Source organism: Globicephala melas, chromosome 13 (assembly GCF_963455315.2).
Source record: "Globicephala melas chromosome 13, mGloMel1.2, whole genome shotgun sequence".
Taxonomy (NCBI): domain Eukaryota; kingdom Metazoa; phylum Chordata; class Mammalia; order Artiodactyla; family Delphinidae; genus Globicephala; species Globicephala melas.
In genome coordinates this window covers 78,834,593-78,861,365 of record NC_083326.1, presented here as the reverse complement: position 1 = coordinate 78,861,365, position 26,773 = coordinate 78,834,593, and the positions used below count along the sequence as shown (strand labels likewise).

General features: G+C 35.2%; 1 protein-coding gene across 2 annotated transcripts in view; it reads left to right on the top strand.

Moving 5' to 3' along the window:
* The window catches only part of TAOK3 (TAO kinase 3), a 187,376-nt gene that overhangs the window by 84,303 nt on the left and 76,300 nt on the right, over positions 1–26,773 (top strand). The window contains exons 2-4 of one of the 2 annotated variants that reach the window (XM_030860400.2): positions 8,200–8,303; positions 12,799–12,862; positions 18,969–19,188. In XM_030860400.2, the coding sequence (XP_030716260.1) occupies positions 19,069–19,188 (120 nt within the window). In that variant the 5' untranslated portion in view covers positions 8,200–8,303; positions 12,799–12,862; positions 18,969–19,068. The remainder of the gene's footprint in view (positions 1–8,199; positions 8,304–12,798; positions 12,863–18,968; positions 19,189–26,773) is intronic. The other variant, XM_030860399.2, reaches the window with a different exon arrangement.

Here is a 26,773-nt window from a genome sequence, read left to right as displayed (position 1 = left end):
TTTATTGCTCTTAGAAAATTCTAAGGGGTTTAGGAGTCTGTACCAGATGAAGACCAAATATATATTTCGTACTATAAGTTACAGTATCACACCTATAATTAAATTTCTTTTCTAAGTTAGCCAGAGTTGGTTTCTGTTATTTGCAACGAAAAACCCTGACAGAGGGCTTCCCTGGTGGCGCAGTGGTTGAGAGTCCGCCTGCTGATGCAGGGGACGTGGGTTTGTGCCCCGGTCCAGGGGGATCCCATATGCCGCGGAGCAGCTGGGTTCGTGGGCCATGGCCGCTGGGCCTGAGCGTCCGGAGCCTGTGCTCCGCGGCGGGAGAGGCCACAACAGTGAGAGGCCTGCGTACGGCAAAAAACAAAACAAAACAAAAAACCCTGACAGAGGCTGTTATCTTTAGTACTTACAGTAGAACAGCTGCATACATGCATTTCAACTAACTCCCACAAGGCTAGATGCAATGCTATAGTAATGGGGCTGCCAATGCCAAAAGGCAAAGAAATGAGAGCTGTTCAGTGGAATCACTGTGGGAAATGCCAAGTTAATCTCTGCAACTTTTCAAATAACTGCATGTTATATGGATTTTTTTTCAAGTAAGAATTATGTTCATATCTAGCAAACCTTTTTTCCGTACCTACTATATACCTGGTATATGTTATCTCATTTAATGCTCACAACATTCTATTACTTTCTATTAAGAGAAATTATAGAGGCTTGATAGAAAACAGAATGGAGTAAACTCTGCAGATAAGAAGGCTTTCTTTAGAATTCTTCAGAATTCCTCATTTATACTGGTATCTTGAAGAGAGAATGATTTGAACATCCAGATTTCTGCAGATCAAGGAATCTATCAGAAAACGTGAAGTTTTTGTTTTTACTAACCTCTAACTGAAATTTAGCATTTCTTGTAATTTACAAATGTTGGCAACAAACCACACAAGTATTAGCAATATCTGAGATTTTTGTCACCAATCACCAAAAGAAATCCCAGATAGTTTATAACACATTACAGTTAACAGAAATCTCAAAATATTAAGTTCACCACTCTTTGAAATTATTGTGGTTATTATACTTCCTACTAACTCTCATTACGAAATGAATTAATAAAGAAGCCATAGGGAATTCCCTGGAGGCCCAGTGGTTAGGGCTTAGCGCTTTCACTGCCCAGCGTCCGGGTTGGATCCCTTGTCAGGGAACTAGGATCCCGCAAGACACGCAGCACGGCAAAGAAAAAGAAAAAGGCACATATATTATCACAAATCTGTTTTTTAATATTTTGGTAACTATTTCAGTATGATTGGTTTCCTTGCCTTTGTAATTCTGAGTGGTTAATATTTTTCATTTAAATCATTATTCTGAGGGACTTCCCTGGTGGTCCAGTAGTTAAGACTCCACACTTCCACTGCAGAGGGCAGGGATTCGATCCGTGGTCAGGGAACTAAGATCCCGCATGCCGTGTGGTGCAGCCAAAAATAAACAAATAAATAAAACATTATTCTGAGAAGGTGTCATAGGCTGTGGACTGCCTGTGATCAATGTCACAAAAAAGGTTAAGAATTCCTTTTGTAGGTAGACTTTCTTCCTTTAGACTAACGCAGTGGTGCGTGAGAATTACTTTAAAGGCTTGTATAAACAAAACCATGCATACTGGGATTTTCAAGGATAATTTGAACTGTATGCAGTTTTGGCCTTAAGTGTCCACCTTTGTACCCAACCACCTTAGGTAAGATATGATTCCATTCTAGAGTGTTTTCAAGTAAATTCACAGACTCCTAGGAATTTGAAGACATGAAAATAGGTCAGAAATTCTCCATGAGATTTTTATTCATTTATTTATTTTTGGCTGTGTTGGGTCTTCGTTTCTGTGCGAGGGCTTTCTCTAGTTGTGGCAAGCGGGGGCTACTCTTCATCGCGGTGCGCGGGCCTCTCACTGTCGCGGCCTCTCTTGCTGCGGAGCACAGGCTCCAGACGCACAGAGCTCAGTATTTGTGGCTCACGGGCCCAGTTGCTCCGTGGCACATGGGATCTTCCCAGACCAGGGCTCGAACCCCGTGTCCCCTGCATTGGCAGGCAGACTCTCAACCACTGCGCCACCAGGGAAGCCCTCCATGAGATTTTTAAATGTTATATTTTCATTTTGATGATTGTCTCCTAAATAATAAGCTCTGGTGGATCATCTGGATGATTGCCTTATGACCAAAGAGTTCTGTGGCTTATCCCGACCACTGACTCTATCTTATTTTTCTTTATGATATTTATTAGTACCTGATATATCAATATTTATGTGTCTCTCTCCACTAGAATGTAAGTTCTATGAGAGTAGGAAAGAACTAAAAGCCTTGTTCAGTACTGGACACATATTAAGCACTTAATAAATATTTGCTGAATGAATGAACACATGAATAAATGAATGACTAAAAATAATTTCAGAAAATGTTAGGGATCTGTGAGAATTTTTCTCTAAGGGATCTGAATATTAATCAAGTTTGAGGAACTCTGTATTAAAGAGTAAATTATTATTGTATATTACAAATATTACAATTTTCATACCACACATATGATTAATTTGTGCAAAATGAAAACTTCAAAAGACCGGTTAACTCTATTAGAGTAGTTCAGAATTTATGTAGACACAGACACCATTTTTGTACTGGTCTTGGTTTTAAGACCCACGTAAAGTACTGGTTTCCCCAAAATGAATGCATAATTGATTTCAAGTTGCTAACCACATACAGAACTATCAGAGAGAACAAAAACTTTCAGTGTTAAATTTAAGAAATCCAAAGGATCTCTTCCTTTCCCATTTGTCTCGCTAACCTAAACATCTTTTTTTAAGGGAGGGAGAAACTAACACTCTTTAAGAAACCAAAAGAATTGATATTTTTACTTCTTAAGCACACATAGTCTTAAATGGTGACCCCAAAGTAGTCTACAAGTTATCATTATTATGATAATCAGTGCCCCAGATACTTCTGCATTATTTGCTTAAGTAGAAATTAGATGATCACAAAGGTCCCTTTCCAGTTCGCAGATTCTGTCATGATGGGCTATGTGATCATTTGGCATAAAAAAACACCTGTCATCTAGTTTTACTTTCACAGTGAAAGTACCATAAAAATGGCTTCTTACCTCAGAATAATAGTTAGGTATTAGTGGCAGTCAGTGGTAACAACTGTCCAAAATAAGTTTTCTGTTTATTTCTTTAAAGATAGTTTTCTTTAAGTCTGTATTGGGAGGTTGTATTATATGAACAGGGGAGGGAAAACACCAGACTGGTCCTGACTTTGAAAAAGTCCAATCACCTATTTCTACTCTATTTTTCACTGCTGTAAAATGAAGATTTTGCCTGCCTCTGTATACCTTCCTGGGGCAAGATAATGAATGCAATAATAGGAATTTACACGGGCAAATTTACTGTGAATCTTACATTTCAGAGCCCCTTATTTACACCAGCCCCTTCTAAGGCCCTATACCTATTCTTGTGTGGAAATTTTGTAAAATTTTTTTTCCTAAAGAGATCCCCAAATTTGTCGATGCTTCAGTCTCCATAAGAACTGAGCCCACCACTATGTATTCAAGTATTATTTGGAGAAATAAAGACAGAGAAGTTCAATCTTATTAAATTACACTTTTCTTATTAACCTCCAAAATATAGCAAAATAGGAAACTGTTTGGTGTTCTGAAGTCTGACTTAAGCAGCTTGATTCAGAAAAAAGTTTTCTGAAGTGAGAAATTAGAAGGAATTTTAATTTGGGATAACAGTACTGCATAAGTATGATTTGACACTTAACTTTTCTGAGATTGAATTAAAAAAAAAACAATTGATATGTCTGATCTTTATAATTCTTTCCAATGTGAAACATTCTTTTTTTAATTTTTTTTAATTGAAGTATAGTTAATTTACAATGTTGTATTAATTCCTGCTGTACAGAAAAGTGATTCAGTTATACATATATATACATTCTTTTTCATATTCTTTTCCATTATGGCTTATCACAGGTTATTGAATGTAGTTCCCTGTGCTATACAGTAGGATGTTGTTGTTTATCCATTCTAAATATAATAGTTTGCATCTGCTACTCCCAAACTCCCAATCCATCCCTTCCGCACTCCCCATCCCACTTGGCAACGACAAGTCTGTTCTCTATGTTTGTGAATCTGTTTCTGTTTCGTAGATAAGTTCATTTGTGTCATATTTTAGATTCCACATATAAGTAATAACCTATATGAAACATTCTTAATCTTACTCCCTTTCTTAATGCTAAAATATTGTGGATTTTCAATCTAGTTGGCTCGAAGTTTATTGTTGCAGAAGTGTGACTACAACATTGAAAGGCAACTAAGATCTTCACTGAATCATCTTTCTTGAAAGTTTCTGAGAAAAGGAAAAATATGAAAAAATATTTATATTTCTACTCTCTATCAAGTGTATATTAAGTTAGAATGTCTGTGAAAAATAATTTACTTGACTATCATTCTTGGAGGATTTCCATTCCTTAGAATAAAGCGTGAAGAAAATTATTTCAGTTTCACATCTCTGATGCAATCTTTGCCTTTAAGCTAGCTGGATTGTTCAGTTGGCCCAAGAGCCTAAGACCTGAAATTCTACATTCTTGGCACAGTTCTGAGTTCTCACTATAAATGGTAATACCTGAGGTTGCAGGAGGTCAAGGAAGAGGAAAAAAATAATTTCATGCATATCACTTCATCTTCAGTTAATTCTTAAAATGCTGTCCTCTTGGAAGGAAAAACGTCCTTGTTCAGCTTTTGAGGGAAGGATGAATTTAAAGAACATTTTTAGTGCTAAGATTTGAGTGGAAAAGGGAAGGAGATTTCAGCAGATTTTTATGGACTATCTGTTATATAAAGATGCCACAGGGGCTTCCCTGGTGGCACAGTGGTTGAGAGTCCGCCTGCCGATGCAGGGGATGTGGGTTTGTGCCCCGGTCCGGGAGGATCCCACGTGCCACGGAGCGGCTGGGCCCGTGAGCCATGGCCGCTGAGCCTGCGCGTCCGGAGCCTGTGCTCTGCAATGGGAGGGGCCACAACAGTGAGACGCCCACGTACCGCACAAAAAAAAAAAAAAAAAGAGAGAAACTAAATGTATGTGTACACAAGTGATTATAACAGCATTATTCATAATAGCCAAAAAGTGGAAACAACACAAATATACATCAGCTTATAAGTGGATAAACAAAGTGTGGTATATCTATACAGTGGATTTCTATTTGTTAATAGAAAGAAATATTGATTGATGCTACAACATGGGTGAACCTTAAAAACATTATGCTAGGGAAAGAAGCCAGTCACAGAAAACCTCATATCATATGATTCCATTCAAATGAAATGTTCAGAACAGGGAAATCTATAGAGACAGATTAGTGGTTGCTAAGGAATGGAGTGATCGGGGTGGGAGGACTTGATAGCTAAAGGAAATGGGACTTCTTTTTGTGGTGATGAAAATGTTCTAAAATTGACTGTGGTGATGCTTGCACATACTTGTGAGTATACTAAAAACCATTGTACACTTTAAATGGGTGAATCGTACGTGAATTGTATCTCAAAAATAATTTTTTAAAGATGCCATGGAAATATAATGATTAATCAAAACTTAGATCTGACATGTATCCTCCTCTGAAGAAGCACTTGTCATCCAGTTAGAGTACTAATATATATGAGTATTTAAAACTGATGCAAAGGGAGAAAATGGTCTTATAAGGGAGGTGACATTTTGCTGGACTGTGAGAGTAATTGGGATATGGATATTCTGGGTAGAGGCAGTAGCATAAGCAAAGGCAAAGGTATGAAAATGCAACTGTAGTAATTCATTTTTTCCTGATTATAGAGTCTAAGAATTTAGGTTGGGGTAGTGGTTTGAGGCCAGCTTTGAATGTTAGTTAGGTAAAGTTAACCTTAATCCTGTAGGCAGTGTGGGAACATGGAAGGATTTTGAGCAGAGCTGTGATGTTATCTCAACTGTGCTTCAGGAAGGTGATTGTGATAATAGTGTTTTAAAGATGAATTCCAGAAAATTTAGACGAGAGGCTGAAAGAGCAGAAACAGAGGAAAGAGATAACAAATGGTAACAGAACAGAAAAGTGAAGAACAGATAAAAAGAAATATTTGAAGCACACTTGTGATTTAGTTGAATGTTAAGGACAAGGAGAAGGGGAGAGTGAAAGTTATTGTGAGGTACATGTGAGACATTTAGGGGAGAAGCCAAACAGATAGTTGAAAGAATGGGACTGGGATTTAGCCTGGAGGCCAGAACTGTCTAGTGACAAAGTGTTACTTGAAACCATTCACGTGAACAGAAATTAGGATAGCAGCTTGCATCACACAGAGGGCTTTGGGAAATACCTGGAGGAGCACACTGATTTCGAGCTCAGAGAGGAGAGGAGCTATAGGAGGAATAATGTGGAAAAACAGGGGAAGACAGTTTCATGGAATCCAAGAGGCATTTATAAAGAAAGAAGGAAGGTGGTTAAATGGGACAAAACTGTGAACATCTTTTAGGTGTAATAGATAAACTTTAGGAATATGGTTTTCAGCTTCAATACCATGTGCAGTATTCTAGCAGGGGGGAAAAATGATAAAATCAAGAAAGTTTAATTCCTAGGTGTCTTAGAGAGTTTATTTTAAAACATTTATAGAGCCATGCAACTGCAGCTGGAGAGAGTACCCATTTTAAGAAAAATTATGTAAAAATGAATAAGTATTTAGAGAGAAGAAAAATACTAGGCATGTGTGTCCATAGCATTAGAAAAATATTTTCTAGGAGTGAGCACCTCCTGCATTTCGAGCTATTCAGGACATGAGGATGTTAGTAAATGCCTTATTTAAAACTACTTTCTCAGAAATTTCGCAACTAGTGTTCATATAATAAGGAGTGTTTTACTTCCTTGAAGCTATAGTCAGACTAGATTAGCAGGACATACATGCAGACATTGTAGTTATTGATTGGTTGATGGTTAGGTAAAATGTGATGCTGAATTCAGGCAAGTTTTAGCTACCAGTTAATCTAAAGCATTCCACAGCCATAGAATCAGAGGGAATAACAAAATAATGAAAAAGATTAGTTTGTAAGTATAGACGTGAGAAGAGATTGGGATATCCTCTACAGGAAAAATGTGAAAATGGAGGTCAGTGCCTTTTTTTTTTATGTATAGTTTTTTCCTCCTGTAAGGATTTCATCTCCAAAGCTAGTCAAGCATCCAAAGATTATTTCAATGTACATGTTTTAAATTGTTAGATTCTTTGACCCAGTGGTTCTACTTCTAGAAATCCATTCCAAAAAAGCCCTAAATGTTAAGTGCATAGATAATAAGCACAAAGGTCTTCAAAACAATAATTTTTAGTAGTTCAACAAACAGAGGGTTGAATAACAGCCTTGGTTTCAAATTGTGGAGAAACTGTTGTGAATGAGTTGTGGCTCTTCCATACGATACACATTGAGCAGCCCTTAAATTATCTTTGTGAATAATGTTTGATAACATGGCAAAATATGTATAATCTAGAGTTAGATAAACAGGCTGACTGTGGAATTGTATGTACAATGTGATTTCAGCTGTATAACAAAATAAATATGTGCTTGAAGAAGTAAATATGTTCATGGAGAAAATTATCCCAATTGCTAATGAAGTTTGTCCTAGGTAGGATTAAGGATTTTTTTTCATAATGGTGTATATTTCTTATATTTTCTACCCTGAGCATGTACTTCTTTGGTAGATAATAAAGAATTATCACTACCCCCAAATCTGAAAGATTGGTTATAGAGAGACCAGGAAAGGGAAGATAGATGAGTCAATATAAATCATCATGCCTATTGGAAAAGCAATTCAAAATATAAGCCGTACTGACAGAGAATCAGTAGCATCACCACATGCTGTCAGATTAGTCCTGTCTACTCGTAGCCTCTATTGAGTTTCCTTGGACTCAGACAGACCGGTGGAAGCCTCAGTATAGATTCTGAAAATCTAACGACACATTTGTTTACCTGATATTGTTTGTGAGACAGTAGCTTGTGTCTTTGTTGTGAAAATCCTACCTTTTACATTTGTCATCCACAAACTGATGAAGATAACATTTTAACTTTGTAATGTTACATTTGTAAATATTTAAAACTATCATGTTATCGATTATTGCTTCTTGAATTTTGCCCCTATAATTACATATTTTATTCTTCTTTTTTCATAGGTTCACCATAAATACAAAAGACTGAAGTTATAAAAGAGAAAAAAAAAGATTGCTGCTAAAATGAGTCTGAGCAATACAGTATATTTTGTGCCATACACGAAAAGGTATTGTCCATAAATCCATGACTTAGCTTTCTCCCGTAAAATGGGAACAAATTGTGTTTTCTGGTTTTTCTATGAGGAATTTTTATTATATTTGTGAGAAAAATTAAAAGGAATTAATAAAATTAAGATAACATATTCTTTTATAAAAATTTTTTAGTTTCAAATTATTTCCTTATAGATTTTCTTCATTTTCAGTTATAGCTTAAAATACGGAGAATTACCTGGCTAAAGTTATTTTATCCCTATTGTCAAATTATTTTCTGGAAATATATATTACCATTTTCTGTTGTAGTGATTTATACTTAGACTTTGAGATAAAATTTTTTCATATCACTTTTCCTCTAATTACAGAAGTAATAGGCTTTGCAGAACATTTAGAAAATAGAAATAAACAAAAAGAAGGAAATAAAAGATAACCTGAAATCCCAACACCTACTTCAGATAAAACACAAGTCTGCAAAGAAATCCAAATTTGTAGGTGAAAGAAACCTTGTTTCCCATCTTCACTGTTGCATCCCTCCTATGCTCTACCTTACACCCTGCCTCTTTTACTAAAATAAATCAAAACAAAACAAGTAGAAACTGCCATGTAGAAACTCCCTGTAGAAGGATGATACTTGGTCAGAGAATGTTCCCATTGTATTCTTCCAGGAGTGTATAAAGATGACTGTTTCCTTATGCCCTCACCAAAAAAATGTATCTTTTCTCTATTACTTTATCAATTTGTTGGGTGAAATGAGGTGTCTTGCTATTTTACTTTTTATTTCTCTGATTATTAGTGAAATTATATATGTTCCATATCATTAATAGACACTGTTTTTTTCTTTTTTTAATTTCCTATTTGTGTCCTTTGAGTGTGTGTGTTGGTGTATGTATATGTATATGTTCACCTATCTGATATTAAGAATAACTTCACTGGCACATATTTTGCAAGAACCATCCCCAACTTACTTGCCTTTCAGTTTTGTTTATTGCAATTTTTTAAAGCAATAATTATTAATTGACATACAGTAATCTGAACATATTAAGTAACATAACATTTTAACGTGTGTGTGTGTGTATCCGTCACATGATGAAGTTAGTAAACATATCCGTCACTCCCAAAAGCTTCTTCATATCCTTTTTCAATACCTCCCTAACCTCTTCTCACCCCAGCCCTTTCCCTAGGCAACCACTGATGTGCCATCACTCTAGGTTAGTTTGCATTTTCCAGAACTTTATATAAATGAAATCATAAAGTATTGATGTGTTCTCTGTTTTTGTTCTGGCTTATTTCACTCAGCATAATTATTTTGAGATTCATCCATGTTGTAGCATGTATCAGTAGTTCATGTTATTTCTGAGTTGCATTCCATTGTCTGCAAGTACTACAGACTGTTTATCCATTCATCTGTTGATGGATGTTTGGATTATTTCCAGTTTTGACTATTAAAAATAAAGCTGCCATTAACTTTCGTGTACAGTGCTTTGTATGGACATTTGCTTTCATTTTTCTTGGGTGAATACCTGGGAGTGGAATGGCTATGTCAAACGGTAGATGTATGTTTCACTTTTTAGGAAACTAACAAATAGTTTTCCAAAGTGTTTGTACCATTTTTACATCCAGCCAGCAGTGTCTGAGAGATCCAGTTACTTCAAATCCTTGCCAACACCTGGTATGGTCTGTCTTTTTAATGTCAGCCATTCTAATAAGTTTGTAGTAGTATCTCACTGGGATTTTAATTTGTATCTCCCTAATGAATAGTGATGTTAAGCATCTTTTTTTTTGGCTTAGTTGCCATCCATTTATCTTTCTTGGTGAAGTGTGTGTTCTAATGTTTTTCTCTTTTTTCAAATTTGGTTGTTCATGTTCTTTTAATTGAGTTTTGAGGATTCTTTATATTTTATGAATGCAAATCCATTGTGAGATATATGTTTTGCAGAGATCTTCTACTGTGGCTTATCTTTTCATTTTCTTAACAGGGTCTTTCAAAAAGAGTATGTTTTTATTCTAATTTAACCTTTTTTTCCTTTGTGGAGTGTGCTTTTGTTTTTATATCTAAGAAATTCTTGCCTAACCCAAGGTCACAAAGATTTTCTCTTGTGTTTTTCTTCACAATTTTTTTAGTTGTATGTTTTACATTTAGTTCTATAATCCATTTGGAGTTAATTTTTGTATATGGTGTCACTATGAATCAAAGATAGACATATGCAATTGTTATGGCACCATTAGTGGAAGATACTCTCCATCTTCTATGGACGAAATTCAGTTGCCCATAAATGTGTGGGTCTGTTTCTGTACTTCCTGTTTTGTTGCATTGATTTATTTGTGTGTATGTATATACACACAAATATATATATACACATACACACACATACACACCAGTATCACAGTGTCTTGATAACTGTAATCTTAATGATAAATCTTGCAATCAGGTTATGTTAGCCCTCCAATTTTGTCTTCCTTTTTCAAAGTCGTTTTAGTTGTTTTAGGTCCATTGCATTTTCATATGAATTTGAGAATCAGCTTCTCAATTTCTCTTTCTAAAAAATACTCAATATTGAGTCTTCTGACCTATAACCACAGTATAACTTTTCATTATGTCTTTACTTGCTTTCATTATTATTTTGTAGTTTTCAGTGTACAAGTCTTACAGATCCTTTGTCAGATTTATCCCTAAGTATTTCATTTTTTGATGCTATTATAAGTGATATTTAAAACTTTAGATATCCATTTGTTCACATATAGAAATATAATTGAGCTTTATATATTGATCTTGTATTCTGCACCTTTGATAAACTCACGTATTAGTTCCATTGAATTTTCTACACAGGTGATTATGTTGTTTGTCAGTAAAAGTCCAACTTCTTTCTTTCCAGTCTTGCTACTTTTTACTTCTTTTTTCTTCCCTTGTTGCACTTATAGAACATCCAGCACAATGCTGAATAGAAGTGTTGAGAGCAGACATCCTTGCCTTGTTCCTGATCATAGGAGGAAAGCAGTTGGTCTTTCACCATTATATTTGACATTGGCTGTAAATGTTTCGTAGATTTCCTTTATTAGGTTGGGGATGTTACCTGATATTCCTAGTTGGCTCAAGAGTTTTTATCAGGAATGAATTTTGGATTTTGTCATATGCTTTTTTTGCATCTTTAGAGATGATCATTTGACTTTTTATCAGTTTGTTGATATGGTGAATTACATTGATTCTTTTTTTTTTAACTGATTTTTGAGTGTTAAACCAACCTTGCATTCCTGTAATAAATTCCACCTAGTCATGGTGTATTATCTATTTTATATATTACTGAACTATATTTGCTATAATTTTGTTGTGAATATTTGTATCTATAGTCTTCAAGAATTTTACTCTGTTGCTTTCTTTCTTGTAATGTTTTTGTCTGGCTTTGGTGTCAGGGTAATACAAGCCTCATAGAATTAATCCTAGAAAGTATGTCTCCTTTTCCATTTTCTGAAAGAGATGTGTAAAATTAATATTGTATCTTTCTTAGATGTTTGGTTGAATTCACCAATTAAGCCATTTGATTCTGGAGTTTTCTTTGTGGGAAGATTTTAAATTACAAATTCAATTAATTTAATAGATGCAGAGGTATTGAGGTTATCTGTTTCTTCTGGTGTAAACTTTGTTGATTTGTGTCTTTCAGAGAATTTATCCACTTCATCTAAGTTGTTGAATAATAATTACACAATGTTGTACAATTTGCATAATATAATACTCCCTGATTATCCTTCTGATATCTATAGAATCTGTAGTGATGTTATCCCTCTCATTTGTGATACTGGTAATTATGTCTTCTGATTTTTTTTTCCTGATCAGTCTGGCAAGGTTTATAAATTTGATTACTTTTATCAAAGAACCAGCTTTGCTTTCATTGATTTTTGTTTTTCTATTTCATTGATTTCTGCTTTAATCTTTATTATTTCCTTTCTCTCCTTACTTTGGGTTTAATTTGCTCTTTTTTTCCTGGTTTTTAAAAAAATAGTGGAAGCTGAGGTCATTGATTTGAGACCTTCTTTTCCAAAACAGGAGTTTATTGCTATAGAGTTCCACATGAGCACTGCTTTAGTGGTATCCCACGAATTTTGACGCCTTCTGCTTTCATTTTAATTAAGATAAAAGTATTTTCTAGTTTCTCTTTTGGTTTATTTTTTGACCCATGGATTACTTTTTATTGTGTTATTTAGTTTCCAGTATTTGGGGATTTTTTTCATATTATCTGTCTGCTGTTGATTTTCTAATTTAACTCCATTGTGTTCAGAAAATATACCTACTATAACTTAAGTCCTTTTAATTTATTAAGTCTTGTTTTATGGCCCAGAATATGGTCTATCTTGGTAAATGTTCTGTGTGCACTTGAAAAGAATATGTATTATGATGTTTCTGGGTTGAAACATCAATGTTAATAATCATATTTCAATGTCAGTAATCAAATTGGTTGATAGTGTTGTTCAAGTCTTCTATATCCTTACTGATTTTCTGTCTATTTGTTCTATCAGTTATTGAGGAAAGGATATTGAAATCTCCAACTACAGTTGTGGATTTGTCTATTTCTCCTTGCAGGTAAATCAGTTTTTAATCATGTATTTTGAAACTTTTTTTTTTAGGTGTATAAACATTTAGGATTGTTATATTATCTTGATAAATGATCCAATCTTTTTATCATTATGAAATAATCTTTGTAATATCTTTGCATTGAAATCCACGTTATCTGATATTAATATAGCTAGCCCAGCTTTCTTTTGATTAGTATTGTGTCTTTTTCCATGCTTTTAGCCTACTTGTGTCTTTTTATTTAAAGTGTGTATATAGACACATGTGTACACATGCATGCATATATGTATTTATATTTGGATACACATTTATGTATTAATCCACTGTCCATACTCAAGTGATAGTATACCTTTTTGTGTATAGTATGATAACTTTTTACAGCACTGTGCTTCAATTTCTATCCTTCCCAACTTCGTATTCTCATACGTTTTACTTCTACATGTTATAAACTCACACTATATTGTTATTTTTGTTTAAACAGTGAATTATACTTTAAAGAAGTTTAAATAATGGGGGGAAATCTTACATATTTAACCAAATAGTTAACCATTTTCAGTGCTTTTTCAATGTTTTGTAAAGCTCTATTTCCATCTGGTATGATTTTTGCTTATGTCTAAAGGATTTCCTTTAGCATTTCCTATAGTGCTGGTGGTCAGGTCATGAATTCTTTCAGCTTTTTATGTCTAAAACCCTCTATTCTGCCTTCATTTTTCAAAGATCTTTTTACAGGACACAGAATTTTAGTTTGAACTTAGCACTTTAAAAATGTTGCTCAATTGTCTTCTCACTGGTGTTATCTCCAGTGAAGAATCTGCTGTCATTGTTGTCCTTACGTAATGTCTATACATAATGTGTTTTCTGTCTCTGGCTGCTTTCATGATTTTTGCTTTAGCACGTTTTGAGCAATTTATTATGATATGTTTGGTGTAATTTTCCCCATTTTTCTTATTCTCATTCTTGTTCTTGAGCCCCATTGACCTTCTTGGATCTGTGGTTTACAATTTTCATCAGAATTGTAAGTTTTTTTCACTATTATTTCTCCAAATATTTTCTCTGCCTCAACATCTCTCTCTTCTCTTCAGGGACTCCAATTAGATATATACTAGTCCATTTGAAATTGTTCCACAACTCACTGATGCTCTCTTTTTTGGTTGTTTATTATTTTGTTATTTTTTTTCCTCTGTATGTTTCATTTTGGATAGTTTCTACTGTCATATCTTCAAGTTCATAAACCTTTTTTTCAGAAATCTCATCTGCTATTCATCCCATGCAGTGTATTTTTCATCTCGGACATTGTAGCTTTCACCTCTAGAGGTTCCGTTTGTGTCTCTTTATCTCTTGACTATCTCTATGTGTTTGATATTTCCTAACTTTTTAAATATATGGAATACAGTTGTAATAAATGTTTTAATGCTCTTGTCTGCTAATCTAGCAGCTAGCATCTATATCAGTCCTGAATTGGTTTCAATTGATTTTTCTCATCATTATGTGTCATATTTTCCTGTTTCTTGGGATGCTTGGTGATTTTTTTTTTTTTTAGACATTGTGAATTTTACCTTTTTGGATATTAGATTTTTTTTTTAATTCCTTTGAATATTTGTGAGCTTTGTTCTGGGACACAGTTAAGCTACGTGGAATAATTTAATCCATAAAGATCCTGCTTTTAAATTTTGTTAGGCATCCAGAACAGCACTTAGTCTATGGTAATTTCCTGCTACTAAGATTAGACTCTTGTAAGTACTCTAAACAATTCCCCGTGAATTATGAGATTTCCTATTCAGGCTAATGGTAACAGGCACTATTTACAGCTCTTCATGAGCCCTAGGTCCTGTTTTCTTTAATTCTTTCATATAGGGTTTTCTTCCACCCTGCGTGGTCTGGCGTAGTTTTCTCACTTGGCATGCATAGATCAGTAGTCAGCTGAAGACTTGATGGGAACTCTCTGCTGATCTCCATATCTTCTTTCTGTGCTGTTCTCTTCTATTTAGTACTGTGCCCTGAGAACTCTAGCCATTTTGGTCACCCTGGACCCTCATCTCTGGAGTGCCCCAGGCTCTAATTGGGTTTCCCCACCCCCTACTTTCTGTGCCATGGCCTGGAAACTCTCCCAGGACATTAAATTGGGACAGCTTTAGCTCTCCTTGTTTGCTGTTCCTCTGTCTGGGATCACTATCCTTCTCTGCCTGATACCCATTGTGTTAAAATACCATAATTTCATGTTTTTCCAGTGTTTTATTTATTTCTGGTGGATAATAAATCCAGTCCTGTTACTCCATCTTGGCTGGAAGCAGAAATCCATTCATTATATTTTTTAAGATAAATATGTTGTGTATTATCAAGCTTACTGATTTTAGTTTATGGTTTTTGCCTCTGATATCTTGCTCAATAACTAAATACTCATCTGCAAATTATTTTAGAAGTTTTTATGATCTCATTTTTTTTATTATTTTAATATAATTTTATTTTAAATATCATTTTAATATTTATTTCTTTCGAAAAATCACTTTAGTCTATAGTATGACTTAGTAGTCTGTGTGTGTCCCCAAATGGTTATCCATAGTACTTAGCTTTAATCACATTGAGGCCAAAATATTCAAGTTTAAAATACATCTTGGTGATTGAAAATATTTTAGTTCTCATAAATTTGGTTCATAGATCTTTTTGTTTTTCCTAACGGAAATTTTGTAATTTGCTTTTTTTTTTTTTTTTTTTTTGGCATGGTCTCAAAAGGCATGTCTTTGATTTAATCCGTTGTTTCTCTTTTCTATTCTCTAAGCAGTGAAGGCAATAGTACTTTTCAACTTTATGTACTTTGTTGCCTAACAAGTAACTAAATTTAAGTTATTTTTTCAATAGTATTGATATACTGACTTTATGCTTGATTATTGGCATTCATGGCTTGGCAGGATGACTACTCATGATTACAGATGCAGTGTTGTGGGGGAATCCTTTTTCCTGTTTGAAACCTTCAGTGGCTACCCATTACCCTCAAGATACACTCCAAATTTCTTAGTATGGTATAAAAGAATTATTGTGATTTTCCTTGGCTTATAAAGGAATTTAGTCTTGCCTGACACATAGTAGTGCTTAATAAATGTTAGCTGTTACTATTTCAGTATTAATCAGACCAAACTGCTTTTGAAACAGATTTATTGAGATATAATTTTCTTATTTTTTTTAAATTACATTTTATTCTACATGTGTCTCCAAGGAAATCAAAAAGAAATACAATTAATGTGTGATGTTGGGGGGGGGAAATCTTTGGTTTTACTTGTTCAACAGAAATATCTGAATCAGTTATACTTTTGTCAACTTTCCCTTCACATCCTAGCATTCTGTTTTGCCATCCACTGTGTATTTCTCACACATATCTATCTGAAAGTTATCTTGAGAGGGAGAGTGAAAACAAAAATCCAAATTCTAAAAGATAGCGCTTAATCAATGTTAAGTCTATCCACAGTTAGGTATATTAAACAGAATTATGTCTATTGCATCCTTATAAGCTTCTGAAAATAAGCATATTTATGCTAAGAAATGTCATTGTAATATACAAATAAATAAATTTTTCCAAAATTTAGATTACTGTAAACTAAAATTAAGCTAATGACTAAATGACTATTTATTAGCTCCTTAGAAATCAGTGTTCATTGTTCTTTGCATTTGTCTAAGTAAACTGTCAGGTGTAGAAACTTTTAAATACCACTAATGATGCTATAGGTACAACAGATCACACCTAAAGGAATATACTTCAAAAGCAGAATTATTTTTTCATAAAAAAGATAGTAGTTGAATCGTAATATATTTTAACACCAATGTTTTTCTCACCAAACTGTCCTCTCCAAATCTACATAGTACCAACCAAAAAAAAAAAAAAAAGAAAAAGAAAACTTAGTTACGAAGCTACATACTCCAAAGCACATTGCATGTCTTACCTCTATTGTCAGTCAGGTATCTGGGATAAAATATGTAGTCTGTACATAGACAAAGCTTTCACCGTGAAAGTAAAGGAAGATCCAGCATGCTGGCTAAGTGACATTTTCCAGTTGCCTGTTGCAGTTGTCATTAACTAGAGAAAGTGTGTATGTAACTATTGGTCAGGAAGAATATATACTGCATCTTGCAGTCTTGTAGACTGTTTGATTAATCCATTAATGGGTGGATCAAGTCAGAATAATCACCTTTATGTTTCTTTAGTCCCCTTTTGGAAATTTCTTCTTTTGAGGCTTTTTCCCCCTGTGTAACTGATAATTTACCTGTTCTTTTTCTTTTCTTCTCCTCAGAAATCTGTTGTTGATATTTTAATTTTCTTACCTTTAATTCCCATTTGTTTTCAATTAGCTAGGACAAAAGTCATGGTTATTACCCCTCTCCGTTTTATTTTTTTTTAACTTTTCATTTTATATTGGAGTATAGTTAATTAACGATGCTGTGATAGTTTCAGATGTACAGCAAAGTGATTCAGTTATACATATACTTGTTTCTATTCTTTTTCAAATTCTTTTCCCTTTTAGGTTGTTACATAATATTGAGCAGAGTTCCCTGTGCTATACAGTAGGTCCTTGCTGGTTATCCGTTTTAAGTATAGCAGTGTGTACATGTCAATCCCAAACTCCCTAACTGTCCCTTCCCCCAACCATTCCCCCCTGGTAACCATAAGTTCATTCTCTAAGTCTCTCGTGAGTCTGTTTGTGTTTTTTAAGTTAGTTTATTTGTATCATTTATTTTTAGATTCCACTTGCTCTTTCTCTGACTTACTTCACTCAGCATGACAATCTCTAGGTCCATCCATGTTGCTGCAAATGGCATTATTTCATTCTTTTTAATGGCTGAGTAATATTCCATTGTATATATGTGCCACATCTTCTTTATGCATTCCTCTGTCAATGGACATTTAAGTTGCTTCCATGCCTTGGCTGTTGTAAACAGTGCTACAGTGAACATTGGGGTGCATGTATCCTTTTGGACCATGTTTTTCTCTGGATATATGCCCAGGAGTGGGATTACAGGATCATATGGTAGCTCTATTTTTAGTTTTTTAAGGAACCTCCATACTGTTCTCTGTAGTGTCTGTACCAATTTACATTCCCACCAATGGTGTAGGAGGGTTCCCTTCTCTCCACACCTTCTCCAGCATTTATTGTTTGTGGATTTTTTGATGATAGCCATTTTGACTGGCTTGAGGTGATATCTCATTGTAGTTTTGATTTGTGTTTCAGATATAATTTTCATACCATACAATTCACCCATTTAAAGAGTACAACTAAAGAGTTTTTAGTATATGAACAATTGTACAACCATCACCACAATGAATTCTAGGACATTTCACCACACTAAAACGAAAGCCCATACCCTTCAGCTATCACCCCCAACTCTCCTTCAGCCACTAGTCTCTATAAATTTACTTATGCTGGATGTATTATATAAATGGAATCATACAGTATGTAGTCTTTTGTGACTGGCTTCCTTCACTTAGCTTAATGTTTTGCCTGTGTTGTGGTGTGTATCAGTAGTTCATTCCTTTTTAACCCTGAATAATATTCCATGGTATGGATATACCATATTTTGTTTATTCATTCACCAAATGGACACTTGGGTTGTTGCTGAATAATGCAGCTACCAATATCCAAGTTTTTGTGTGGACGTGTGCTTTTATTTCTCTTGGGTATATACCGACAAGTGGGAATTTCTGGGTCAACTTGTAACTCTGTGTTTAAGTTTTTGATGAACTCCCAATCTGTTTCCCAAAATGGCTGTACCATTTTACATTTCCACCAGCAGCGTTGGAGGGTCTGAATTTCCCCACATCCTTACCAATACTTATTATTTGACTTTTTGATAATAGCCATCCTAGTGGGTATGAAAATGGTATCTCATGTGTTTTTAATTTTATTTGTCTAAAGACTAATGGTGTGGAGCATCTTTTCATGTGTTAGTGGACATTTCTATATCTTTGGAGTAATATCTATTCAGATCCTTTGCCCATTTTTCTTTTGGATTACTTGTCTTTTTATTTTGAATTTCTAAGACCAAGATGCTTTTTATGGATAATATGAATCTGTAATTGCTACCAAACAAAATGTATAATAAGTTAATGTTAAACCTTATTTTTCTACAGGTACTGAAATTTTACACACACACACACCCCAAATATTTGTCAATGAGAGAGAAAGCTGACTGGGATATCAAAAGCAAAGTGCTTGCACATACTGGTCATCATGCGGAAAGGGGTGCCAAGGGACCCAGAGATTGCTGATCTGTTCTACAAAGATGATCCTGAAGAACTTTTTATTGGTTTACATGAAATTGGACATGGAAGTTTTGGAGCAGTTTATTTTGTAAGTAATTAAAAATTGTTTAGATCAAATTATAAAAGTTTAAATTCTGTACATTCTAACTATTACTTGTAAAATGCACTTGGTTTTAATGTTTATTCTACAAATTAAATGATATCTACAGTAGAGGCAAATAGTCATTGCTGAAGAGCCAGTCTTAGAATTCTAGGCATCATTCAAGTCAATGGTATCCATATCAAATGACTCTGCTGTCAAAGTAGTGCAAAAAAGTTATAAGCTTGAGTTTGAACCCTGTTCATTTCCCTTACATGCCAAACTCTTTTCTGCCTCAGGGCCTTTATATATGCTATTCCTCCTGCCTAGAAAACTGTACATGTTTTCCCCATTCCTGTCTAACTCTTGTTTACCCTACAGGTATCAGTTTAAGTGTTAAATCCATGTGATAGCCATTCCAGTTCAACCCTCCAGCACTAAATTAAGACTTTCTTTATGGTCTCATAACATCCTGTGCTTGTACTTTGTTGTATTTGTCACAGTTATAATTGAATAATTATGTGTGAGATTTTTTGATTCATGTATGTCTCTCTCACTAAATAATAAGCTCCATAAAGACAGGAATTATATCTACTTGTTCATTGCTATATCCCCAATAGCTAGTATAATGTCTGAATAGTAGGAACTCAGTAAATGATGGATGGATGGGTGGATGGACAAGTGGACATCTACGCAGACAGACTGACATATTTTTAGTAACAATCGTGTTAAGTCAGTATCTCAGGTTAAGGGATACAAGGCTTAACCCCATTGAGTCAGTTTGAATTCCAAGACTGTGATTATCTTCTGATGACAAAAGTGAGAAATGACTGAAATGTTAACATAAATCATTCACCTGAAATTCATTGCATAAAATATAGTTCTTTATTTCAATAACCTTAGAAGTTTGCAACCTCAAATTAACACATACTTCCTTAAGAGTACTAGTTCATTAAAGCAAGTAATATTTAAGTAATATTACCTATTTCTCCTCCAAACCTGTTAGCAAATAATTTCTTTCTTAATCAAACAGTATTTGACTTTTCTTTTTAAGTAGTCCTTTATGTCCTTCCATCTGGATAGGGCTTATCTTTAGTTGTCCTTCCAAATGAGATTTTATTAATTGCATCTTGAACTCATCCTTTTGTTTCTAGCCAAATCTTCAGCCTGAGTTTTCTCAGAATGCTCTTTCGTCCCTTCATGTCTATACTTAGCACTACCACCACTTCTCCTCCCTCACCCCCATCTAATACTTGGCTCCCACTCAAGTACATTTTATCATTAAGTGACCTTCCATTGCTGAAGTGGATGCTAATTTTCTAGTTAATACCCTCATATTAGTCTTTGGGCTTAGAGTAGCATTTACGGCCCAAAGTCCTATCTTTCTCATTCACTGAGACACATTTTTTTAAAAGGATTTTTTTAATTACAAATATATCATATATACAGAAGTGTGTATAATACATTCACACATATATTTTAATATATAATTTAAAGAACAATTAAAACATAAATCCCTTTATAACCACCAGCCAGGCCAAGAAATAGAATATTCCCAGCACCCCAGAGCCCCTTTTTTGTTAGAAGAATCCACTATGCTGAATTTTATGATGATGACTTTCTTATATTTCTTTATATGTACCCACTTACTTCTCTACCCCTAATAATATAATTTGGTTTTGCCGGTTTTGAACTTTTTAACAATAGAAACGTTCTGTATATATTTGGTTGTGACCTGTTTGTTTTGCTTAGAGATACTTTCTTCAGTCAATCATCTTTTATTACTTTCATTCTATTACTGTATAACTAATTCATCATCTCAGAATCTCTCTTGGCCAGAGTCAGAGAGTAGTTGCAATCTCTGTTTGACTCTTCTATTTTAAAAATCAGCCAGACCACTCTCACGGTTCTCTTTTAGAATAAATACAATAAACCAAATATGCTTCGAAACTTACTAACATGCCTTTTGTGCTAGGGATAAAGTGAGACCTACATTGCTGTAGAATACCCAGTGCTTTTGGGACTAAGTCCTGTCTGTTTAGCTAGAGTATGGTAGTTCCCCCTTATCCACAGTTTCGCTTTCCATGGTTTTAGTTGTCTGCGGTCAACCTCAGTCCAAAAATATTAAATGGAAAAATCCAGAAATAAACAACTCTTAAGTTTTAAATTGCGAGCTATTCTGACTAGCATCATGTGAATATGTGTTATTTGTTGATATTGATAGACTAGAGAAATCACAAAGATACCTGGGTGGCTTTGATACTGAAATGTAATCATTAACTATATATTGCCTGTATACAAAAGTGTAGAGTACAGGCCCTTATAAACCCGTAAGGCACTTAAAAAACAGCTTAAGGGGGAGTTAACTGATACTTTACTATAAAACTTTAAAAAGCCTTAACCTTTTATCTACAGTGGTCACATAGGTAGCACCTTAAAAATGGATTTTCTCACAGGCCACAGTAATATGACCCATGTTGCTCCTCCCTGTTGACAGATTCTTCCTCTTCTCACTCATACCATTATAACCAAGAAGACCACCATGTCTTACTTGGACAACTGCAATAACCTCCAAACCGATCTCTGTGCATCCATTCTGGTCTGTCTCCAGTCTTTTGTCCACACCACAGTGAGCTTGAGGGTTGGTGGAGAGTGGAAACACGTAAATATGATCACATCACCTTTTCTCTGTAAAGCCTTCAGGGGGTCTCCTCCTCTGTTCTTAGGCTAAGTTCAACTTCCCTACTGTAGGCAGCCTATGAGGTCCTTCATGAGGTGATCCCTCTATACCTGAACTGTATTTCCTCTTATTCTCATTGCTCTAGTTATTATATAAAAGTTTTCTTTTAATCATCCATCATGGGATCTTTGCATAAACTGTTCTCTCTGGAATGTTTTCCCCTGCCATCTTCATCTTCTTAACTCCACTTTATCCTTTATCTCTCACTTTATCCTTTATTCAGGGAAGCCTTGCCTGACCTGCCTAATCACATCCCTCATTTTTTGGTTCCCAAAGTAACACATACCCTTCTTTGTAACACATATCACAGTTGCAATTTTATATTAATTATGATTTCATTTTTGCTGTCTATACTACTAGAAGAGAGATAGGCACTAGGCATACTTACAATTCTATCCCTAGCATTTAGCCCAGTACCTGACAAATTTTGAGCACCTGGTAAGTATTTGAATTATGAAGAACTCCGAGAATTTGGAACTGCTAATTAGTACTTTTCATGAGTCAGAATCATATTAGCAAGCTGTAAAGACCAGAGTCTAGCAACCAACATTTTTATACCTCAACACTATAATTCTGTTAGACTTTTTGTAGTTTACAGCTTTTACACAGAACGATGCCAGGAAATATATTATAAGTGAATTGTACGCTGGCACGGCTCTTGTAGAATCAATCAGTTGAGAATATATATTATATTCAGAGAAAATTGAAACTATTGATGAAATATCTCTGTGTATATGGATTTACATAAGTAATTCAGAAATTAGCATGAGTATGGGCTTCCCTGGTGGCGCAGTGGTTGAGAGTCCGCCTGCCGATGCAGGGGACACGGGTTCGTGTCCCGGTCCGGGAAGATCCCACATGCCGCGGAGCGGCTGGGCCCGTGAGCCATGGCCGCTGAGCCTGCGCGTCCAGAGCCTGTGCTCCGCAATGGGAGAGGCCACAACAGTGAGAGGCCCGCGTACCGTAAAAAAAAAAAAAAAATAGCATGAGTAAAACTGAAATAGTAAGAAACTCTATTAAAGGAAGATAAAAAGGACTGAGCATGTTCATTTTTGTATTCACTTAAAAGACAACTATAAAGTTTCTAGGGTTCTAGTGTTGCCTTGTTGAACTCAGCATATCATCCATAATCCACCTAAAGCAAATAATTTAGTTTTGTTCTTCTGGGTATAAATACCTTTTAGTTTTAGTTGAGGCTTAATAAATAGGGCAAAAGGAAAAGCTTATGTTTAATTTTTGTATTTCTCCATAAACTAGTAAAGAGTTGACAATAATCTAAATGTAGCTGGAAATGGTTATAAAAATATCAGAAACACATATGTAGTAAGTTCTCAATAAATATATTTTGAATCTGATTTTTTTTTTATTGGAGTATAATTGCTTTATAATGTTGTGTTAGTTTCTGCTGTACAGTGAAGTGAATCAGCTGTATGTATACCTATATGCCCTCCCTCTTGGACCTCCCTCCCACCTCCACTCCCCCCCGCATCCCACCCATCTAGGTCATCACAGAGCACAGAGCTGGGCTCCCTGTGCTTTATTTTACTTTTTTTTCCCATTTATTTATTTATGTATTTTTTAACGTCTTTATTGGAGTATAATTGCTTTACAATGGTGTGTTAGTTTCTGCTTTATAACAAAGTGAATCAGCTATACGTATACATATATCCCCATATCTCTTCCCTCTTGCATCTCCCTCCCTCCCACCCTCCCTATCCCACCCCTCTAGGTGATCACAAAGCAGTGAGCTGATCTCCCTGTGCTATGCGGCTGCTTCCCACTAGCTATTAGTTTTTTTACATTTGGTAGTGTATATATGTCCATGCCACTCTCTCACTTCGTCCCAGCTTACCCTTCCCCCTCCCCATGTCCTCAAGTCCATTCTCTAGTAGGTCTGCATCTTTATTCCTGTCCTGCCCCTAGGTTCTTCATGACATTTTTTTTTTATATTCCATATATATGTGTTAGCATACGGTATTTGTTTTTCTCTTTCTGACTTACTTCATTCTGTATGACAGACTCTAGGTCCATCCACCTCACTACAAATAACTCAGTTTCGTTTCTTTTTATGGCTGAGTGATATTCCATTGTGTATATGTGCCACATCGTCTTTATTGATTCATCTTTCGATGGACACTTAGGTTGCTTCCATGTCCTGGCTACTGTAAATAGAGCTGCAATGAACATTGTGGTACATGACTCTTTTCGAATTATGGTTTTCTCAAGGTATATGCCCAGTAGTGGGATTGCTGGGTCGTATGGTAGTTCTATTTTTAGTTTTTTGAGGAAGCTCCATACTGTTCTCCATAGTGGCTGTATCAATTTACATTCCCACCAACAGTGCAAGAGGGTTCCCTTTTCTCCACACCCTCTCCAGCATTTATTGTTTGTAGATTTTTTGATGATGGCCATTCTGACCAGTGTGAGATGATATCTCATTGTACTTTTGATTTGCATTTCTCTAATGATCAAAGATGTTGAGCATTCTTTCATGTGTTTATTGGCAATCTGTATATCTTCTTTGAAGAAACGTCTATTTAGGTCTTCTGCCCATTTTTGGATTGGGTTGTTTGCTTTTTTGATATTGCGGTACATGAGCTGCTTGTAAATTTCGGAGATTAATCCTTTGTCAGTTGCTTCATTTGCAAATATTTTCTCCCATCTTTTCATCTTGTTTATGGTTTCCTTTGCTGTGCAAAAGCTTTTGAGTTTCATTAGGTCCCATTTGTTTATTTTTGTTTTTATTTCCATTTCTCTAGGAGGTGGGTCAGAAAGTATCCTGCTGTGATTTATGTCATGGAGTTTTCTGCCTATGTTTTCCTCTAAGAGTTTGATAGTGTCTGGCCTTACATTTAGGTCTTTAATCCATTTTGAGTTTATTTTTGTGTATGGTGTTAGGGAGTGTTCTAATTTCATTCTTTTACATGTAGCTGTCCAGTTTTCCCAGCACCACTTATTGAAGAGGCTGTCTTCTCTCCATTGTATATTCTTGCCTCCTTTATCAAAAATAAGGTGACCAGGGCTTCACTTGGCGCAGTGGTTGAGTCTGCCTGCCGATGCAGGGGACACGGGTTCGTGCCCCGGACTGGGAAGATCCCACATGCCGCAGAGCGGCTAGGCCCGTGAGCCATGGCTGCTGAGCCTGCGCGTCCGGAGCCTGTGCTCCGCAATGAGAGAGGCCACAACAATGAGAGGCCCGCATACCACAAAAAAAATAAAAAATAAGGTGACCATATGTGTGTGGGTTTATCCCCGGGCTTTCTATCCTGTTCCATTGATCTATATTTCTGTTTTTGTGCCAGTACCATACTGTCTTGATGACTGTAGCTTTGTAGTATAGTCTGAAGTCAGGGAGCCTGATTCCTCCAGTTCCGTTTTTCTTTCTCAAGATTGCTTTGGCTATTGGGGGTCTTTTGTGTTTCCATACAAATTATGAAATTTTTTGTTCTAGTTCTGTGAAAAATGCCAGTGGTAGTTTGATAGGGATTGCATTGAATCTGTAGAATGCTTTGGGTAGTATAGTCATTTTCACAATGTTGATTCTTCCAATCCAAGAACATGGTGAATCAGTGATCTTGCTTAAGGTTACTGAGACCTCTGAGACTATTGAAGTGTTAAGTATGAATGTAAGTTTCAAGAATAAAACTTGAAATGTTTAGAAGTTGTAATCATTCATAATACAGTATGATGCATTGAAAAGCTGAAACCCCATTGATAGTTTCCTTTCTCTATACTAAAATATTGATTTGTTTTTAAGTATCTGTTTCAGTTCTGAATTTTAACTAGTATAAAATGGATTAAAAATTTCACATCTATATATAAATGGAAATGTTTTCAAATTTCAAGTCTCTGCCCAGTAGATAGGTTGTATAAGCATATATACTTATCAAGTTCTAACTCTATAAATGTAAAGAAATACATTTTTATTTTAGGGTGATTCTTTTTTCATGTCTCTTGTTCCAAATAAGCCTTGATTATAAATAACCTTAATAAGCAATTAGATAATACTATTAGATTCCATTTGTGTGGGCCTTTTTTTCTTCTTTCTATAAAGCGTACAGATTTGTTTTTTAAAAACCCCATTAAAAGTTAAAATTCATCATTGTTTGAGTATTTTCTAAACCTTTCCCAGGCTCCTTAAGCTATACAGTACATAGATTCATACCCAAAATATCCTCTTTACAGACACAGTCACTCTAACCTTCACTGTATTACTGAATTTACATCAACTTTTCTTTCTTGTTGTCATCTAAGTACAGTCTTAGTGTTACATTTTTATTTTATTTATTTATTTTTTGTCTCATTGGGTCTTTGTTGCTGTGCTCAGGCTTTCTCTAGTTGTGGCGAGCAGGGGCTACTCTTCGTGGCAGTGCGCACACTCCTCATTGCAGTGGCTTCTCTAGTTGCGGAGCACGGGCTCTAGGCACACGGTCTTCCATAGTTGTGCCATGTGAACTCAGTAGTTGTGGCTCACGGGCTTAGTTGCTCCGAGGCATGTGAGATCTTCCTGGACCAGGGACCGAACCTTTGTCCCCTACATTGGCAGGCGGATTCTTAACCACTGCACCACCAGGGAAGTCCCTTAGTGTTACATTTTAAAAGCCAGCAAAATGTGAGAGATCTTTGTTTTTAAAAAAAGTCAGTCTGTACCTTCTAAATGAATAAAATACCTAAAAAATGCCTTTACAGAGTCCTGCCGACTTGAAAACTGTAACTTAGTGGATACCTTGCTTTTGTAGTATGTAGTTTTACCTTAGTGCTTGTACAAAAAATGTTTTTAGTATGTGTCCATTTTCTCTGCATTTTGGCATTAATTAAGACTCTGAGGTTGAATTCTTTTTACATCAACATTAT